At 37.4% G+C, this 20,427-nt stretch overlaps 3 protein-coding genes across 9 annotated transcripts in view; all 3 read right to left on the bottom strand.

Moving 5' to 3' along the window:
• Positions 1–6,844: 6,844 nt before the first annotated feature.
• On the bottom strand, positions 6,845–8,376 carry fgfbp1a (fibroblast growth factor binding protein 1a). The gene is made up of 2 exons (XM_054598220.1): positions 8,295–8,376; positions 6,845–7,540 (listed from the first exon to the last, which is right to left on the bottom strand). The coding sequence occupies exon 2, from the start codon at positions 7,518–7,520 to the stop codon at positions 6,888–6,890; it is 633 nt and encodes a 210-aa protein (XP_054454195.1). The 5' UTR covers positions 7,521–7,540; positions 8,295–8,376; the 3' UTR covers positions 6,845–6,887.
• Positions 8,377–9,499: 1,123 nt separating this feature from the next.
• fgfbp2a (fibroblast growth factor binding protein 2a) lies at positions 9,500–10,723 on the bottom strand. The gene is made up of 2 exons (XM_054598221.1): positions 10,062–10,723; positions 9,500–9,833 (listed from the first exon to the last, which is right to left on the bottom strand). The coding sequence occupies exon 1, from the start codon at positions 10,721–10,723 to the stop codon at positions 10,070–10,072; it is 654 nt and encodes a 217-aa protein (XP_054454196.1). The 3' UTR covers positions 9,500–9,833; positions 10,062–10,069.
• A 2,664-nt stretch (positions 10,724–13,387) lies between these two features.
• prom1a (prominin 1a) overlaps positions 13,388–20,427 on the bottom strand; it is a 74,171-nt gene continuing 67,131 nt past the window's right edge. For 2 of the 7 annotated variants that reach the window (XR_008531176.1, XR_008531177.1), the window contains 3 exons: positions 17,983–18,085; positions 17,125–17,161; positions 13,388–16,286 (listed from right to left, as the gene is read on the bottom strand). Coding sequence is in view for 3 of the 7 variants with exons in the window: in XM_054597555.1 (XP_054453530.1) it covers positions 18,016–18,085; positions 20,356–20,424 (139 nt within the window). In the remaining 4 variants the exon portion in view is untranslated. Of the gene's footprint in view, positions 16,287–17,124; positions 17,162–17,982; positions 18,086–20,355; positions 20,425–20,427 lie in introns of all 7 variants that reach the window. The other 5 variants (XR_008531174.1, XR_008531175.1, XM_054597555.1 and 2 more) reach the window with 5 other exon arrangements.

The following is a 20,427-nucleotide window of genomic DNA, read 5'->3' as shown; positions in this document are numbered from 1 at the left end:
CAACACTGACTCTGCTGCTACCTGTGAGATAAGGTTATTGATCTGCAGTCGTTGCATCTTTCTGACTTTAGCTTTTTATTGGTTGAATTTGCGTGAATACCTCACATTTGCAATGCATCAACATCGAAGCTGTTTTGTTACATATCAGACATAATTTAAACAGCTCAACAATGAATTCAGGTGCAGTTTGGACTTTATTGTAGCCGACAATGGTAGCAATGTTTGAAAAAATAAATACATTTTTGGTTATTTTTGAAACACTTAAATTGTTTTTGCCGTGGTTCTGTTTTTATGTTAACAGTTGTCTGTAATTCTCAAAGCATGCAATACCGCTGCTGAATTATTAAACTCTACATGTCGACGGCTCTCCTTCTCTCATTAATTATAAATGAACAGCTGAGGCCGACTTAAATTACAATGCGCCTCTCAGTGATCAATAATTAACGGGACATTATTAAACATTTGTTGACTCATATAAAGACATCCACTGCCTCCGTGTGTTTCTGCATGAAGAGGCCTGATGTCAAACTAATTGGGTCTTTAGATCAATAGATGGGAGATGACCTCACTTTGATGGAGTTGCACCACAGGAGGGCAGCAAAGTTTAAAATGAGCTCAGTGCTTCTCTACATTTACAAGGACTTAAAATATTTAAACACAATTTACTTTGATGATCATGTCTTTGTTGTGACAGTGTTTATATCTATTTATTTATTACATTTCTTTGAAGCATTAATAATTAACCAAGTTTTGAAAATATTATTCGGTATTATCTGCTTACCATTTTATATGAGTTTAGATTACCCATTTGTTTTTCAGCCTCTTGAAGTCTTGAACTAATAAATAAATAAGTAAAAGAAGATAAAGTACATTGAGTCAAACAGAGTTCATGTGCTGTATCTTCTTTTATTTGACTTGTTTTTTATTAGTTCTGTTTTGTGGATCACTTTGTTATGCAAAATGCCCATTCAGATATATTTTATATCTTTAAAACGTTCCATCTGTACTAGTATAATACGATATGCAATAAGTGCTACGAGCCTTCCTCGTAGCACTTATTGCATTCGTATTAGTTGTTGCACTTATCCTATTTGTAGTCGTTTGTAGCACTTATTATATTCGTATTAGTCTGTTGCAACTATTGTTTTCGTAGTAATTTGCTTCTGCACTGTACTTTTGCTCTGGTTTATGCTTTTAGATGCTTGTTTAAGAAAGGAGATGCACTTATGACTTCTGGTGACTCGTAGTTCTCTTGAATACCTATGTTGAATACACTTCCTGTAAGTCGCTTTGGATAAAAGCGTCTGCTAAATGACTGTAATGTAATGTAGTATTTATTATAAAGTTCTGAGTTTGAGAAGTGCTCGTCTTCGCAACGGGGCGTTTGCAGTTATATGAACCCATCAAAGTGTCGCTGGGATTGAAGACATTAACGTATTATTTGATTTTCATCTCTGTGATTCCAGTGGGATGCATAAACTGCACCAGTTTCTTATGATTTTTTAAGATAAATTCAAGACAGAGTGATGTTTGTGTGAGTTAGAACAGAGTAGTTATGCATATGAGCTTGGCTTCATACATTCATCCTAAAAATCTAGATAAACCTGAGTCAGTATCCCTGGTGACAAGCCGCTCCTTATGTTCCCCAAATCTCTGTCAGCCAGACGAATGTTCAAATTGGGTGATGTTTTCATGTATTGGCATGCTTTCTGCCAGAGGCTCTTGTTCTCTCTGAAGACGTGTCCAATTTTACTCCAAAATGACTCGCAAATTGACTTTACCTTTACCCTGTAGTTAAAGTCATTCAGGGAAGTAAGAGCTGTAGCTGTCTGAGCTTTTTATTGCAGTAAATCTCCTAAATTATTTTGTTTTGGATGTCTTAAGATAAGAATGATGTTTTGCAAATAAATATATTTATTTATTATAGAATGTGAAGACTAAGTTCAACCAATCCAAAGAAACAGAAGTAGTATTCAACTGCAAAATAGACAAAATAAAGTGTACTTTAATGTCTGCAACCAAAAATACAATTCAATAAAAAAGAGAGACATTAAACATGTTTAGAAACTCATTTCTGCTTCAACAACTCATGAATATTGGTTAAGTATTGGAAAGTTTAAATGTATGTGGCATTCATGCAATAAGAAGGTGCGGTATTGGCTGCTGTTGAAAGCAGTCCTCTAATTTAAATGGCATTCCAGTATTAATGCTCCCTGATTGGACACATTTCAGTCATTATTTAACGAGGGAGTTAATCAGGACCAAGTTAAGTTTATTTAGTTTTTATTGAGACCGCAATACCCTTAAATTTAACCGCAAATAACAACAAAAACTGTATGATTGTTTCTCTCCTGTTCACCTGTTTTAACAGATGCAATGGCTAAAATCTCAACTGTGGCATGACACAGAATAACTATAATATGTCTCCAGTTTGGGTGGTTGGCACGGTTGTTAATCAATAAGAGTGACTCAGCACTAATGTAGCCAGCAGCTGTGAGTTCTGAGTGTCATAAATCACTTCTGCTCTGTGCTGGAAATGCTGTCAACCAGCCTCCAGTGTCGCATTTAATTCTCCAATAAAGAAAGCTGAAGTTGCTAAATTACCTTCAGTTTAGGATGATTATGCAACTTCCTTCCCAAAGATTCCAGGTTAATCCCTGCTCTAATTCAGTTGCTCACTCTTCTCTGTATTGAAAGTGTGACTCTGCCAGTTATAGTCCAGTTTATGTCGAGTCCTGGTGGATGCTGGTTGCTTGGTCCAGATCTGCCACCAGCAAAGGCTTATCAGTCTCATTTCACACTAACAATGTCATATCTGTGGCATTTCATTAATTCCCTTCAGCTCTTTGTAATCTTGGCTCCACTGAGCTCAAAGCTCCTAAAATGCCCAGGCACTCAAAGTGTCTAAGCCTGGTTTTGCACTGGCACACACACACACACACACACACACAAAAAAATCTCCTTTAGTCAATAGTAAACTTGGCCCACATCTCTCGGCCAATCAGGAGCCACGCACGGTCAGGCCACCTTTCATTCCACAACATCGACAGTCCACCCAGGAAGGATGCTTTGTCTCAGCTTGAATATGAAGGGTTCTAAAGCAGCATGAAGTGCAAAACCAGAAAGAAGAGCCAACAACAACGTAGAGGAAAGCTGAGAGTCTCTGAGAGTTTTGCTCCTCTATAATCCTGTATATCTACTGCCCATAATTATAGATAACAGCAACACCTGGACGTTTCCACACATCATGATATATCCAATGCCGATGCAAGAAGTTGCGTGTCCTCTATATAATGAGACAGAAACTACAGGTTTGGATGTCAGTTGTGGAAATCCCAGGAGGCTAAAACAAATAGGAAATTGACACCTGTTTTCACACACCATGTTGTTGTGCAAACAAAATGTTGACAGCAGGTGTTAATTTCACATGTGTTTGTCCCCCTGGGCTTTCCTTGGAGTGGTGGGTGTTGTGTATCACTGCAGAGTTTCATGTATGTTTCACGTGTCCCGTCAGAAATCTGCACTTAAGGTTGCCTTTTTATTCAATCTCATTACATTAAAGCCTAAAATAAATACACGTTCACAGTGATACTAGCATGAGGTTATTCTGATAACTATAGACATGCAATCATCTTTTAACATTTTCTCAGAAGAGTGATGGAAGATTATTCCCTGGTAGTGATGCAACCACTACATGGTGAATTCTTAACTCCACAGGGGACTCTCAGGTGACACTACCTGTCAGCAGACACATTTTAGAGCTGTTCATGTGGATTTTGTAGCTCTTGCATCACAATACATCATGTAAAGACATTTGTGAGCTGTGTGTTCCTGAAAAAAGCAAAGAAAACCATGTGGTTTTAGTGCCAATGAGTAATGTAGAGATTAATATGCCATGCCATAAAAGCTAATTTGTTGCTGATGTTATTTGCCATTTTAAATTTTAGATTTAGTGGCTGATATAATTATTTAATTTTAAATTGACTTCTGCCCCCACTGCAATCTGATTGGCTGTTTTCCAGGTTCTGTGTCGTCATTGGCTCGTGATCGGCAGACGTAAGTGTTCATTTTTCAATGAAATAATGTAAACTGCATTGACCATGAACGCTACAGATTATCTTTTACACCTCACATTTAAAAGTCTTTGTTAAGAATTATGAGAGATTAAACACATCGGTGCCCACCAATTGTGAGATATTGTTATAAACCAAATCATTGGTAAAAATGTAGTGTAATGTAATGTAATGTAAAAAGAAAAAACAACAGGATGTCGAGGAGGACAAGTATGTGCTCAGCTATATAATCATCTGTGTTAAACTGTGTAGGAAATGTGTAAAAGGGCGTTACTAACATAACACACTTTAAGCTGTGTAATTTTATGGTTTTCCATCTGCCCAAAGTACTTTCCACCTAAAAACACCTCTGTGCATGGGTGACCCCTATGATCAACTCACTGGGTCATGCATTATACTGTTGGACATCAGTTCATTCAGTGTCTATTCATTCGACATAACATTAGTTTCTATTCTGAGAAAGCTGAATGAACAGCCGACGGTCATTCAGGTATTCTCTGAAATGGATCTAGTTAAAGCAAAATGCATTAACACAACTGTATATCAGAATAACACATCTAACGTTACTTTATTGCAATAATACAATGAAGTCTTTATTCTCGTAAATACTAATTATATATATCGTGGGTTGCTTGCATTTGAAAGGAGGGTTGGTGCCTCATGTGAAACTATTTTTCACAGCTTTGATGACTGTCAGTTGGGTTCGGGGGTTATTTAATCAAATTGTTACCTGTACAGTCTTGTTAATTAACAGGTGATTTTCGGTTATGTAAATGTGTGCGTTGTTTTTACTGAGCATCTGCTTTGCATCACATTTCACAAGCTGCTTGTCTTCAGCATCTGGCGTTTGAAAATCTAGCTTGAGAGGAAAACTCCTCCCTAAATATACTTCTATATTCACTGCATTCCTGCATTTATTCTGTGAGTGCCCTCTAATTATCTTTTTTTTTTTTTTTTTTTGCCATTTCCTACATGGCCCAGAATGCAACCCGCTGAGAGTATGTGCATTTGATGGATTTCAGCTGTGGGTAATGCATTATGTTACAGCAGGAGATGAAGCTGAAATCATCAAGAAAAATGAGAGTAATTTGCCTTTCTCAAATCACAGCATGTCCTGTGGCGAATCTGTTCTGGTCTGTCTGAGCTGCTGTGGGTGGAGAAGGTTGTGTCTGCCTCTTAACGTTGGTACTGACACGTCATGTTTGATGCTGATGATTTATCTATATCTATATCCTGATGTGATATCACATCTCATTATCAACTATTCGTCCTGTTTACTTCAGGAAGAAGACAAATCTACTGAACATCAAACATACATTCTGGAACAACTTTCTTTCTTGCTTCAATTACCCCAACCAAAGATAGTGGAACTTGGCAAATATAGCCTTATTGTGAAGGGGCTGGATCATGTTTTTCTGTGTGAGCCCTCAGGAGACAAACCAGTTGTAAAAATCATATTTTGTTACACACAAATAAGAGATGCTAGGGACTTTTTTACTAGTGAGCATAGAAATAACCCTGTAATATGCCTACTTTAACATTAGCACTGGTGGAAAATAGAATGCATTAAGTACTGTACTTAAATACAGTTCTGAAGTACTTGTACTACTTGTTCTTGAAATATTGCACTTCTCACTAACTACATCTATTTAAGAGCAATAGTTGCTTTTCAAATTAAGAGTGCTAAACATAGGATCATTTATAAAATATAATCAATTCCTACAGATTAAAGTACCAGAAGTAGTCTGTGAAGTAGTTAAAAATAGCTCCACCTTGACCAATGGCTAATATAAGTACTGATTTAATATTAATACATCAATAATAATGATCCAGTGATACAATAGTGCAACACTGACAGTAGCCTTATTATGAGTCATTTTACTTTTGATACTGTAAGTACATTTTGTGGCTACTAAAGTGAAATTTGAATGCAGGACTTTCACTTGTAATGAAGTGTTTTTATACTGTGGTATTGCTACTTTTACTTAAGTTAATGGTCTCATTTCACCACTGAATATTAGTGAATTCAACTTTAGAACACTTTGCAATTATAATTAAAATTAAAATTATAATAGCTTATGCTGATTAAATGCAATGTAAAACAATTATTTTGTAGAAGCATGAGCCAAGTGTATGTTCTGACAATTGAAATGGAGTGGATATGTCTTATGATCCTGTTATAAAACGCTAAACACAATATATCTTTGGTTTAATCTGGCAAACATCTTTTGTTGAACAAGACCCTGCTGCCTTTTAACTTTGGTTTTGCAAGTTGAGCCCATGTGATTTCAAAGGCTTGTCAGTGCCAAAGTATGCAGGCCAAGACTTTCTAAATATCACACTCCCTCTGGTTAAATTACTGTGTCAATACCCGACATGCTCAAACTCCTAATCTCCCAGCAAATACCTTCAGCAGGACTCTGCACACACATTTGGAAAAGAAAAAAGTGCTTCAACAAAAACAACAAGACAGGGATCTCTTGTTTAAGTAGTTTTTTGGTTTTTTTTGAATGAAGGATGAAATGAGTTTGATTCAAATCAATTGCTTTTAAATTAAATGACATGATGTGCTGTCTAGACAAATGGAGAAGCTACATTCTAAAGTATTTTCTCAAAGAGCAAGTTATCACCCCAGTAAATGTCTCCCAAATTAAAAAATGTAACATTAAAAATAGATAACAAAAGTGTTAAATGAGGGGCAGAATCATTGTTAACATCGTGGAGAACTACATCTGTAAAGAATCTATAATAAGACAGGTATTGAAGTTAATGCATAGAGAGCTGAATTCATTTTAGCAACTAATTTTTTCTGTCTCAGCAGTCATAATCCTGCACCATAGTAAAAAAGAATGTGCAAAAACTCGACCAGGAGTCGTTGCAGTGCTCCTCAGCCAGCTTCTTGTTAGCAGGTTGACAGGATTTGACAGCTCTGGGTGCAGGTTGTGGAGAAGAAGGTGGGGGAGTCTTCCTCTGAGCATTGTGGAGTCTGAAATGAGCATCTCTGGCAGCTCTCCTGCACACACCCGCCCTGACCAACGCACCACTGTCCTGGCACAAACCCTTCTGCTTCTTCAGCGCCCTGGCGATTTGCTTCCAGTAGAGTTTGACATTGGAAGCGTACTGTTGACAGACGGACGGTCTGGCGACGTATTCACAGCTGAAGCTCCTGCCCCCCTTCTTGCAGGTGACCCCGAGGATGAAGCTGTCCTCACCTGTTGCTGCCCAGGTGCACTCGGACTTGTCTTTGGTGACTATTTTGCCCTTAATGGGCTGCGCAGGGACCGCTTTGGACTGGCGGCTCACCTTCGGCCCTGGCTTGACCTTGTGTTGCCCTCGGTCCACCCCTCTTCCCCGCCGTCCATGGCTCTTCTGGCAGCTGCTCAACATCAGCTGATGGGAAATGCAAGCCAAGACCAGCAGGATGGCGACATTGGTGAGGAGAGCCATGAATACAAGGACACAACAACCTGCAAGAGGATAAATTAGGATTTAGATATATGACCTTAAATCCCTTTTATTTCCCTTCTTAAAAAGACTCATTATAATTCCCCAATAGACCTATGTTTTAGACATAATTACTAGTTTTCCTCTAAGGCAAGTTTATTTAGAATTGCATCTTTTAAAGGCAAGTTAATGTGAATTAGTACAAGATATAAAAGAAACACAAGATAATATAAAAAGCCACATAAATTGGATTTTAAAAGAGTGAAGTTAAATAGAAGATAAACATAGCAGAATAAAAAGAGGACTAAAAAGATACAGTGAGTGATATGAATAAATATCTCTACTCAACTTCTAATAAAAAGCACTGGCAAATAAAGGTTTAGCCAGGGGATGAAACTATCAGATCAAAGGGTGAAAAAAATGAAAGAAAAATAACAATACTACAATATGACCACTCCAAGTGCAGACACACACCTTTTTATTGTAACTTAATAGATGTATAACTGGAAAACCTTGATGAATGTACTTAGTCAAACACCACATATGGCATTTTAATTTAGCGTATGAATGATAAGGTAATATATAAAGAAGGCACTGGAGTAATAAACAGCCACTACACACACACACACACACACACACACACACACACACACACACACACACACACACACACACACACACACACACACTATAAGTCCTAATGCTATATTGATACCAAAGTGATTAGTAATCAGGGATCATAACAGACTGAGCCCAGATGAAACGGAAATGACTTACCTGAAGTTCTCAGAGTAAACTTTGGTTTTCAGTCGAGACACGTGAGAGCTGAGAGTCTCCTTTACTGCACCTGCAGTTACTGTATGCTGCTGCAGAATCAGCCCTCCCCTTCTCACACATAGGCACGCACACACACTGCATGATCGGACGGCTTACAAAGTTTGTTGAGTTCATATTAGCCAGCCAGTGAAATGATAGTCTTTTAGAGATATTATGAATTAAATTTCTGCATGTGAAATAATTATTGTTATTCTAATGAAGCTTGTGAAGTCTAACCTCAAAACATTATAGAAGATTGTAAAGCAGTTGTTTTACATGTTCAACTGTAAAACAAATGAATGAAATGATTCTGGTTAAATCAAATGAAATAATGCATTCAGATCTGTTTAACAGTAATCCAAACATAGACTACTCTTCCTCACTGTTTCATGCACTTTCACATGTATTTCCTCTAGATTTAAGTTCTTAGCCAGAACCAAGCAAAGGGCAAATACTTAAAAGTTGTATTTTTGTGTAAACTTGTGAACACCAGATTTACGTTGAGATATTGGGACTGTTTGGTTAGATTGTGCTGAAGTCCCACCTGCTTTTTATGATAATTTTACTTTGAAGGAATTCATTTCAAACAGATTCTTACAACTCTTAGTGTTTTAAACTTTAACGACACCATCTGTCAGTACAGTGTGCCAAAGATAAAATGACTGGACCAATCTTGAAACAAGCCAGATGTCCCTGCAGGAGAAAAGTCACTGATTGAACTCTGTGGTCTGTTTATTCTAAGCAACAGCGACACTTAATGGACAAATGCTGTACTTTCACTATTTAATTAAGACCATGATGAGAATTTGACATGAGAAGACATATTGACAGTTTTCAATATTACTATCAAATAACAATTAACAAAATACATGTAACTTTTTTGCATGCAATCTGTAGTTGTTTTACATTAAGATAAATTTAATAAAATCAAGCTTATAAACACAAAATGTTGTCGAACAGAGAACAATGTTTATTTATTTAATAAAATCCTTTCCACATTCATTATATCTTTCTGTAAAATACACAAGTACACACATCACTGCCTTTTAGAGACAGTAATATTAGGTGATGCAAGTAGATTATATACAAGTAAACAAATATAATCACAAATAAATGACCAGTGAGTTGTCTGGGTACTTTTCCTACGCCCATATATTGTTGAACAGGTTTGTGCAGCCGCAGAAACATTGTCACAAGTTAAAGTAGTGCTTGTACCATTTCATACATGTATTTCATATCCTTCTCTGTGAGCTGCTTAGTTTGTTCTTACACAATTAAGATTTGTAGAGTTTTGCAAAGCTGGTACATTTGGAGGATGATGCACGCAGGTTTACAGAGAAATCCTGTTTTGTCTGGTCACAGCAGTACCATCACTTCACCTGAAGAGAGCGCTACAGTTCTTCTATCTCTTCTGCCACCAATGAACAAACTGCTGGTCTGGAATTTCCCTCCGGCCGCTTTAATCAGATAACAGAAATGATCTTCATCAGAATTGTAAATCTGTGAATATAACAGAGGCAGAAATGCATATACAGTTGTAATTTATGTGCATTAGTTATATTTTGAGCAAGAAAAAGACAAAAGTTTGAATTTTGAGCACAAATGCTGGAGGCAAACCTTGATTTAAACTCACAGGATTTATCTTTCCATCACAGTACTCTTAGATTAGTCCTAAAACAACATAATAAAAGCTGTGTGTTAATGAAGAGGCCCAGTTCTGCAGCTCACCTCCCTCGTTAGTGCCGAACCAAACCGATGAAGTAGGAGCAGATGCCTTGAAGAGACCTCCAGCAGTACCGCTGAGCCATCCTCTTAGCATTGCTTTCCACAGGGGCCGTCACTGGTGGAGGACTGGCTGTCGGTGTGGGCTCCACTCGTGGCAGGAATCGAATGATTTGCCTCCCAGAACCGGGCCTTGTGGGTGCCGGGCGTGGTTGAGGTCTGCTAGGCGATGGTGCTGGTCTCATCCTCGTCGAACCGTCCGTCCCGGACCGGGAGAAGGATGCGGACGAGTAGACCATTTGAGACTCATCGGTTGCCTTCCTGCACATGTGAGGTTTGATCTGCCTCGGCGCCTGGCAGGCGTTATGGAGCTTCCTGAGGCCCCACATCATCTGGACGAAGTAGTGACGAGGGTTCTTGTTGTAGGAGCTGCAGGTGTGAGGCCTGCCCACGTACTCGCACCAGTAGGAGAGCCTGCTGCTCCGGCACGACAGCCTCAGCCGGGTATATTCCCCCTGACCGGTGATGATCATGGTGCACGTGTCCTTGGCCTGCGTTTTGAACTTGATGGGATCGTCCCAGATGTTTTGTCCCCTCTCGCTTTGAGCCTCGGCTGACCAAAGGCAGCAGGCGAGCAGCAGCATCAGAGCGCTGTCCTGGGTCCACATGGTGTCGGGTAGATGCTGGGTGTAAGAGGAGGAGAGTGTGAATGGTCGAGCTGACGGTGCCTCCTGCTATTTATTGGCTGTGTGGGGAAAGAAGGAATTTGGGTGACAAAAAAAAAAGTTAGACTAAAAGAAACTTGTTTGGTAGGAGGAGAGCAGCGTCAACATCATTTATGGCTGTCTGGAGGAGGCAAGGTCACATGATGTTTACTGTGATGCTCATGTTTATCCAGGTGTCACAATCAAAGAAGAACAAAATTATGTCAATTGCATCTTCATGAACATTTTCTAGCTCTTTCTGTCCCCAGAGGCTTTATGCAATCAGGCAAACATCGTTTTTAAAAAAAAAATAATTATCCTGTGAGTACATCTTAATTAAAAAGAGAACATGGCATGTCTGGGAATACACTCGTGTAAAAAGAGCCTTCTGAAGCCCTCAAGTTCTCGCTTGTCTTTAAAAGGCAGTTGTAGCTCACAGCCATGCAGTGTAGCCTATCATTTCCCTCCCAAATATATACAAACACAATCCGACTGCACAACCACAAAGAAATGTGAGTAGAAGTCACTCACACATGGTAGTTTGAGCTTAAGTATTTGTGCCAATTAAGAAAGAACAAGACATGTCTGTATAAGATAAAGGGAGTAAGCATCTTTGTTAGGGTGGGGTAGGACATGTAGGAAGTGGTGTTCAGGAAAAAAAGGTCCCATTGTGATTAATGTGGCAGAAGTAGTCAACTCGTCCGGAAGAGATTTAACTTCATTAAGGCAGTCGAAAGAATTGTAGGGATATACAAAACATTTTAAACACAATGTTGAATGTTTTTAAAAAGCACAGGATCATATTTTATAAATTGATCATGTGTTTTGTTTGTAAAAAAGAAGTATACAATCAAATTGAAATACTCCAGTAAAGCAAACGTCCCTCAAAATTGTGTATAAGTAAAACATTTGAGTAAAAGTACTTGGTTACTTTCCACCACAGTTCAATAATGACTCATTGCTCATTCCAGGCTGATCTTTTTGATGTCAAATTCATAAGCTACTGCAAAACCTGCAGTGTTTCTTATTAAAGTGTCTTCTCCACCGCCCACTGAGTGTTTTCACTCCCCTGAGACTGCAGCATATTCACCGGCACACTTCTGTGTCTGATGTTAATATATCTCTGTGTGTAAATTCATAGCATGCGTCCACTGGGGTGCCTGGTATTCAGTTCAATACAGCTTGATTTATCCCTACAGTATGCAGGGAAGTTTTATGTGACTGCTCTTAACACATATATCATAGAGTAAGAAAATACTTTGTGTATGTGCTCCAATAATAAACAGTTTTATAAATAATAATCTATTAGAATCAAAGCATCTATAGTGAATTTAGTTATTATAGATTTTAATTAGAGCGTACTTTTCTCTCTAAAGTGCATACTATCTCCTCCTGGCAGTGTTAGTGTAGGTCTCAACAGATGACGCTACCAATGTATAGTACACACAGTAACGTACAACTTGTTCAGAATCTCAGAAATAACCATAAAACCCAGTATTTTGATGTGCAAGTAAACACGATAAAATAGATTATTTTCTGAACCACTGCTCCTGTTTTTGATTCTTTTTTGTCTTTTTGCTCTCGTTGTCTTATACACAAGCTTATTTAGAAGTAGGAATGAGACGGCATGTGGTTTTGCTGGTGGTGTTTATTCACATGCTATTTGATGACTAAGAAAACCTCAGAACGGAGCTTTTGGAAGAAGATAATCATCTCCTGTTGAAAATAGCTGACCAGTAACGCAACCAGTGGGCTCTGGCCAGCAGTGGCAGCACCACACAAGAATGTGCAGTCTTGTCTGTATCTAAAATACACTATGGCCACAATGTTTCATGTTACCAGTGGTGGAATGTACATTTACTCAAATACCATACTAAAGTACAATTTAAAGGTACTTGTAATGTTTTTTTCTCCATTTCCTGCTACTTTATATTTCTACAGAACTACATTTCAGAGGGAAATCTTGTACCTTTTACATAGCTACATTTACATGATAATTTACTTTCCTGACTCAGATCAATAATACAAAATCTAATCAACAAACTCATTATGATATCATTATATCAATATCTTTATTGATTTCCCATGGGAAGTATACAAGCTACCCACCAAAGTAATCTTAAAGTTAGCCCCACATATACTAGCTGCAATATTAAAGTGATGTAATCATCAATGTATCAATAATCATTATTCCATTAAGTAATATGCATTCATCTAAATGGGATTTAGACTTTAATATTTTAGTATTTTAAGTATATTTTGAAGCTAATACCTGTGTACTTTTACTTAAGTAACATATCTGACTACTTTTCTAACTCTGTATGTAACATTTGTTTTTCATAAAACACATTAGTTATACAATCATTGTGAATACCTTTTCACTATCTTAACATATATAGTAAATATATATCGTATAATCCCTTATTCTCGCTAAATGTATGTGTGCTATGTCTATTTTTTCCCCTCTACAACAAATAATAATCTCCCATTTGATTTATGTCAAACATTTGCCCAAACAAAATTGACAGCATTTCAACCACTGCCAATTCAATGCGCTAAAATATCAACAAAACTGAAAAAAGAGACAACAATAAATTGAATTTCAAACTTTATTCACATTTTATACACTCTTTTCGCCACCACATAGGACGTTCCTATGGCTCCATCAGTGCCCAACGTTGGAGCATCGCAGGTCAAACCAGTTACCGATGTGTCTGTCCTGACCGTTCGGATACACAATAACTATTTTAAGCACTTAAAAATAAAATCAGACCGCTTTTCTCCCAAGATGGGTCACATCCAGATGCTAGCAGGCAAGAATGATAGTCCTTAGAAGTGAGCATACTTATTCTTCAAAAATGTCCATCTTAACAAGAAAAATGTTTTTAAAAACTGTCATCTAACGTTATGCTAACCAAAGCCTTTTTAAATTAACTCCACGTTAAACTTTATCCAGATCACGGGTAGACAGACTACTTCTCCGTATACTGTAGTAATCCTATGAAGTACTACTGTATGTACAAGTATATATAACATACAGCAGACAGCTAACGTTCTACCTGTCACTACTAGCGAACAAGCTCAGGCCTATGTGTGGCCAGATCTTTTATCTGAAGTTATTATATGATTAAATTGGTCCTATTGATTAATGAAATTAGTTTGTCAATGTGATGTAATATTAAATAAATGAAAACAAAAGTAAATAAGGTTCAAGAGATTACATATTTTCTGTAGTTTTCATTCTAATTTGTTGTTTTTTATGGATCAAGTGGCTCAACTTTGATGCTAATAGTGTGGGATCAAAAGCTAGCATCAAAGTTACTACAAAATCGTGTCAGCTTTTTCTAAAGAATCCCAGAAAATACATTTACATGTACATTTATTTCATTTTGTTGACATTTTTCACATCATATATTTAGTACTGTAAAGTTACATATGATACTGCAAGATATGATAGCTTATTCAGAGACAATTAGCTAAATACATCTTTCAATGTTAAGATGGACATTTTTTTTTTTACAATGCATCAACACCATTAACTGTGTAAACCATTGAGCATTCTACTGGTTTCCTACTTTTTGAATTGTCCCATGAATGGATTGTCTAAATCTAACCTGTAAACATGGAGGCAAAGGGGTGGGATGAACAGATTGGCTCGCCCATTGCTTTAGTGATAAGAGTTCAGCATATTCCTCGGCCAACATCCTCAAATAATACAAAATATAAGATAGCTCTTGAATACATTCACTCCTTTCGTATATGTTTTTTTAAAATGTATCCATAGCTATTGTGGGGTTTTTAAAAAGCAGAAGCAAAATAAGCACATTACTGATAGACCTGAGACCTACAGTTAAAAAAAACAATTTGGCTTGAGAAAGTATTTCTCCACTTTAGACGTATCATTACTATGAAAGCAAGAAGGATCTCAGTAAAAATGTCACATTAGTGAACTTAACATGATAGTTTGTGTTGTTTGTTCAGGAAAAATCTTAAACTTATGCTCTGAATATGTAAATTTAAGTGAAAATCCAACTCAAATACTTAAGTTATTGGTAAAATGGTATTTGGAGATGCATTTGTTTTGATTGATTTTTTTCGTTTGGCGGTGAATTGATAGTTCTCCTGTTATAAATGCCCAAAGTTTGATGGCAGGGTGTTGTGGTCAGATATTTCCATTACAGCTACAATGTGCTTTTTAGCTGTCTAAAATCAGTGTTGTCCAAACTGGAACTCCTTAAATGGTCCAAATATAAATCAGAAATCTCCAAATATGTTTAAGAGACCGGAAAGAAAGCTCAAAAACTTATTTCTGTTCCAAATAGATAAAATATTTTTAAGATGTCAGGTGTCAATAACCAATCATTGAATCTATGCAGCGGAAATCACTCTTTGGTTAAACTTCTTTCCAGCCATTGACAAACACAACTTGTGAAGAGGGGCTGCAGCATAAATTGTTAATTTTAAAGAATTACTAGACAAAAAAACGTAGTCATGATTTAGCGTAAAAACACTCTGTCCCTTAAAGGAACCATATTGACATCAGCCTTAGTTGACTAGAATCTAGCAACAAGTAATGTAAGGCTTTGATGATGAATGTTCCCACACTTTTTATGATTTCTTTGATTGTTTAAATGCATTCTGGGAAATGTAGGAAATAAAGATCTGACACAAAAGTAGATGACAAAAGTTAAGGAAAAAAAAATCAATAGGCAAATATAAGGGAAAAAAACATTTTACCACAAATGAATTGGTGAATTTTGTCATTGCATCATTGAGGGGAAGGAGCATATCTGTCAAAAAAGACTGCATGAAACAAACTTCTGAAAGGCAACCAGTCATTTGCAATCCGTTCAAAAACCAGCAAAGACATCTGGACGTTTTTTAATATTGTAAACATTTTCTTTTTTCTTTTAAGTCATGCTAAATTTCTTTATATTAATGATAAAAATCCACCTGGGACAAACCTGTTTCTGTATTTTTTTACCACTTTTTTCAAATCATCCAGCCATTTAAAAATACGTTCAGACCCACCAACTCACACATGCTGCAGTTAAAGAGGATGTGCCATTCACAACCAAACAGCATATGTCAAATGTAATACATCCATTCTAAATGCAGGAGAAAAAAAACTTTCCTCTAGCAGCTCGCCATGACCTTCGGGCGACCTTTCAGCCTCCGTCTTCTTAAGCACTAACAAGTACATTGATATGAACAGGCATCACAGTTATTGTCACGTCCTTCCGCTGAATGTATTTTTCAGCTTGGTTTTGTGTCTGAACACTTGTAAACGCAGACACAGTAGTCCTTTTGAAAAAAAAAAAAGAAAAAAGCAGAACAAGCCTGGCTCAGATTGATGCTGAGGGAGAATAGTTTGATGTCCTGCAGGCTGAGTTATCTGCCTGTTTGAGGAGGATGAGTTGAGCTATAGATTAAAAACACCTAAAGGGCTTTGTGTTTTCCTCTTCTGTGGTAAAGAAACCAGCTTTTATTGAGCTTCTTCTGGTCCGAGGGCTCGTGAAGCAAACAGCTTGAAAACAGACGGAAAGGTTATGATTAGTAGACATAAAATATGCTGAATGTATCTGGACATTGCTCCACTTTTGTAACACTTTGGTAAAAGTAAAGCACAACTTCTACTGCATGCTTTCCTTTACACTCTTTGTGTCACTGCTCTCTTATAATAATTAATGTTGTGTTACTGTCAGGAGACTACACAGACTCATGACACAACCCTTCGCTAATCAATCTTCACATTGAGTCTTGAAATTAGATGAATAACAATAAAATGCTAGCAAACTTTAGTTAGTCCAACACCTCCGCCCAGGAATTTTCATCATCTTGACAATATTGATCAGCTTTTTTCTTTAGACTGAAAATTCTCTATTCATGTAAAATTGCTTATAAACTCTCACTTTTTGTTCTTATTTTAAGAAAAATGTGTTTTCGGACTCGATACAAGATCTATAAAGACAACTTTCAAAAGTTGCCCCTCCTCCACTGCTTCCCCCGATTCACTCTCATTTCACTTCTCTATATTTATATTTTTTTCTGCGCTGCATCCGCCATTTTTTTAGCTCCCTCTTGGTTGCTAGTTACGATCAGGTATGTGGTTACTACCTTTTATAGATAGTTATGACCAGAAATGTCTGGAACACACCAAAATATTATGGATTTCTAAATTTGAATATTTATTATATAGCCTTGATAATGTCTTTTAGGAAAACCCTATTCAATCTGCCTTTAACAATAGTTCTGAACCATTGTATTCCTCACTATTGATCCAGGAAACTTATTCTGCTGCTGGAATTGATTGAAACAGACTAATCTAAATGGCTTTAATCCAAAATTTAAGAAGGCAAACTTACTTACTATGATGTCTTTCAGTTCCAGTTTTCGAGGTCACTGGGAAGGCAAATATTGGAGAAAAATGAATTAGATTTATTAAATATTAAGTGTATAATTCATGTATTGCTTCTTTTTTTTTCTCTTTTGAATGGCCCAGGAGATTCATTCAGCTCTGGCTGTGATGTGGAGTAACAGACACAAGAGTGCAGTGAGTTAAGTCCCTCATGAAACTGTTTTCAAAGACCGCATGGGGCTTCTTGCTTCTTGAAAAACTTGAAAAACTATTGTCATAGTAGTCCTATACAACCTGCTTTCTTCTCTGAATGATGCATTTCCCTCCCGATATTAAAAGCAATAATCCAAAATGCTGTATATCATCGTGGAGAAACCTTGACATTATGTTATGTGACATTCAGGAGATGAAAAAAATATACGTCCTTTAAAACTGACCGTTTTGTAACTTAGGCAGTTTTTAGAAGCAAATTATGTTGTTCTCAATTAGCATCACACAAAGCAAAAAAACAGGCAAATTAGCACATTCAGCTTCTCTCCTCTACAGCACACTGACTAAGCAGTCACAAGCAGTCAGACATAAATACCATGAAGACATTTATGGTTCGTTAGTGATTCCAAAATTAGCATTTTTCTCACTCCTGCAAAGTCACTGTGAGCAGAAAAGCACTAAAACCAGCTGTGAAGAAGTGTTAAAGAGTTCGGTTAGAGGAAGGAATGTGAAAGAAATCAGATTTAAAACAGTGGATAGAGAAGGATGTCGTGGTGATGGCAGACAAACAGCAGGACGAGGTGACGGCTGTGCAAAAGAGAGATTAGAGATTGGAAGTAACGGCGTTACAGAAATAGAGGTCGGTTTTTGGTACCTTTCAGGAGCCAGAACAAGAGCCGGCTCTCTGTCACCAGTCGATGTGCCTCGGAGGAGCCGAGGCCCGCGGGAACCTGTTCATAGTGTCATATGTAGGGACGCTACCGGCACAGGGACAACCACACAAACACACACACAAGGGAAAAACTTTAACATCATAATTCAACCATCAGCTGTTTTTGAAACCATCGCCTGCTTTTCTTTAACTTTGCAAAGAGAAACAAGACGAGTGTTTCACAAGAAAGAGAGCAAAACAGCTTCATCAACATCCAACCATGATGGATAAACTGTACGGTCACTTAAAGGGGCAATAAGTCTGTTTTTTTACTGTCTGAAAGCATGAGATAATGTTCATATTAGTGGGGGGTTATTTCACCAGGTTCAGAGATTTCTCTCCAAATTTAATTCAAACACTTCTGTTTTGTAATTGGGACTTCATTGCTTGTGTCACTTACAGGTTAACATGGTTTTAAAAAGAAAATGGAGGATGAAGTGTCAGTGTTTCATTAGCTAATGTTTGTTGATAAACGTCATAAATTACTCATTGCCCCTTTAAAAGCATTATTTTAGTTTAATTCCAACCATTTGTATCATTTTTAAGAAAAATTCAGAAGTTAATTAGTCAATGTTCGCATTTTATATCTTTGAAAATGTTCTGTTTTACAAGAAAAGACTACAAAATGGCAATTGTCTTTTTTAGCTTTGGGTTTTTTCTTTTCAGTATTCACTCAAAAACTGGAAAGCCACTTTTGGAATTGAACTCCAATAATGTAAAAGACAAATTTAACGAGTTTAAACGATGATAATTGTGTTGGTAAAGATTTCCGATCTAGCTGTTGTGCTCTCTTCTTATAGCTTCTGTTACAGTCGGTCGTCTGCCCAAACGCATCCTCGTCCAAATGCAACTTAAAAATACATAACATGCAGTTAGACGTCTTGTTAGATTAAGAAGAAAATCAAAGGAGCATCATTCTCAGCGTCACACCAAAGCTTTACATGCTTGCCTCTCTCTGAACAAAATGATCAGGTGTACATTCATCGGACTTTGGCTGACTCTAAATGAGGAGAAACAGGATGATTTTTCATTCACATGGACGTCCCAGTGCACACACAGAACATGCAGTAGGTTAGTGATGTAGCAGATCCCCCCAAACAAACCACACAGCAGAACATCTGGCAATCAGACAGAGCGAAGTAATGGTAGCAAAAACAGGCAGACTGAGACGGACTGAGTAAAGAGTAAATCCCACCAATCTCATATCTGTGTGTTTAAGGATCTGTGGGTAGGATATAGTGGCATCTAGTGGTGATGTTGTAGATTACAACCAACTGAATACCACTCCGCTCGCACCTCCTTATGAATATTATATTGCTTTTTTTCTAATAGATCCCCTAAATCCTATGCACTGCTCCTTTTAAAATACAGCGCTATGGTCAGGACATAGTTAAATTAGCTTAGCATAAAGTCTTGTAGCAGTGCACAGCTAGCCTGGCTCTCTCCAAAGACCCCAAAATAGGATTACTTGTACTTCTAATGCACACTAGTTAAGATGTGTCTTGTTACGTAGTACCGTATCTCGGTCAGTGGCCCTCGGCGTCTGATCGAGGTACCCTTGACATGCAGCGATTTGAAGCTACCCAAAATGTAAACTTAGGAGCTCAGAGCAACTAATGTAGTAGAAAGAGTGAGGACACGTGTCAAACAAACACAGACTTCAACCCTAGAGACAGCAGTTTATGTCCTGTGGGAAACCAATTAAACGTTGATTTACTAATCTTACAAGCATACTTATTTTACGTAACAAACGTACTTATTTCAACCTAAACAACTATATTTTTCTTGGTGTAACCAAGTAGTTTTTGTTTATAAGTTAACCTAAAATCTTAGTAAACCTACGTTGGAAGTTAATTTTATGTTACGAGAAGAAACTGACACGCTGTCCCTGACAAGTCCAAAACTGATGCTAGAGGAGTAAGTAGATCGTCATAGTGTAAAGCATAGCTCCACTGACCAAGGGTCGGTATTTGACGAGTTGCAAAGACAGTAAATATGCGTCTTCCAAACTAGTCTTTAAAATGTCTTTACCAACCTGTTTAAATCTGTTTAAGGTACTTTTGGACTTGAAAAACACAATCTGTCCTATCTGATATCTTAAAATACAAGCTACCATTACTTGTCAGCTTTCCTTCCATATACAGTGCGTGTGTGTGTGTGTGTGTGTGTGTGTGTGTGTGTGTCCGTGTGTAATGAATCAACGCATGCACTGTTCATCAACGTCATTTCGCAAGTAAAAAAAACCCCCACGTCCCCCAGGCATGCCTCCACCTCCACCATAACATGCAGTAACAGGTGTATTATTTATACGTTTACCTTGTCATCATAGGATTTGGGATACCTTGTGGGTTCTCACTATGATAACCATTATTACCAATTTCCATACTG

This window comes from Anoplopoma fimbria, chromosome 4, assembly GCF_027596085.1.
Source record: "Anoplopoma fimbria isolate UVic2021 breed Golden Eagle Sablefish chromosome 4, Afim_UVic_2022, whole genome shotgun sequence".
In the NCBI taxonomy this organism is placed as follows: domain Eukaryota; kingdom Metazoa; phylum Chordata; class Actinopteri; order Perciformes; family Anoplopomatidae; genus Anoplopoma; species Anoplopoma fimbria.
Note: the sequence above shows the minus strand (reverse complement) of the source record. Positions and strands in the feature narration are given on the sequence as shown.

Excerpts from the sequence above, each read along its gene's own strand:
- fgfbp1a (XM_054598220.1), bottom strand. The coding sequence starts at position 7,520 with ATGGCTCTCCTCACCAATGTCGCCATCCTGCTGGTCTTGGCTTGCATT.
- fgfbp2a (XM_054598221.1), bottom strand. The coding sequence starts at position 10,723 with ATGTGGACCCAGGACAGCGCTCTGATGCTGCTGCTCGCCTGCTGCCTT.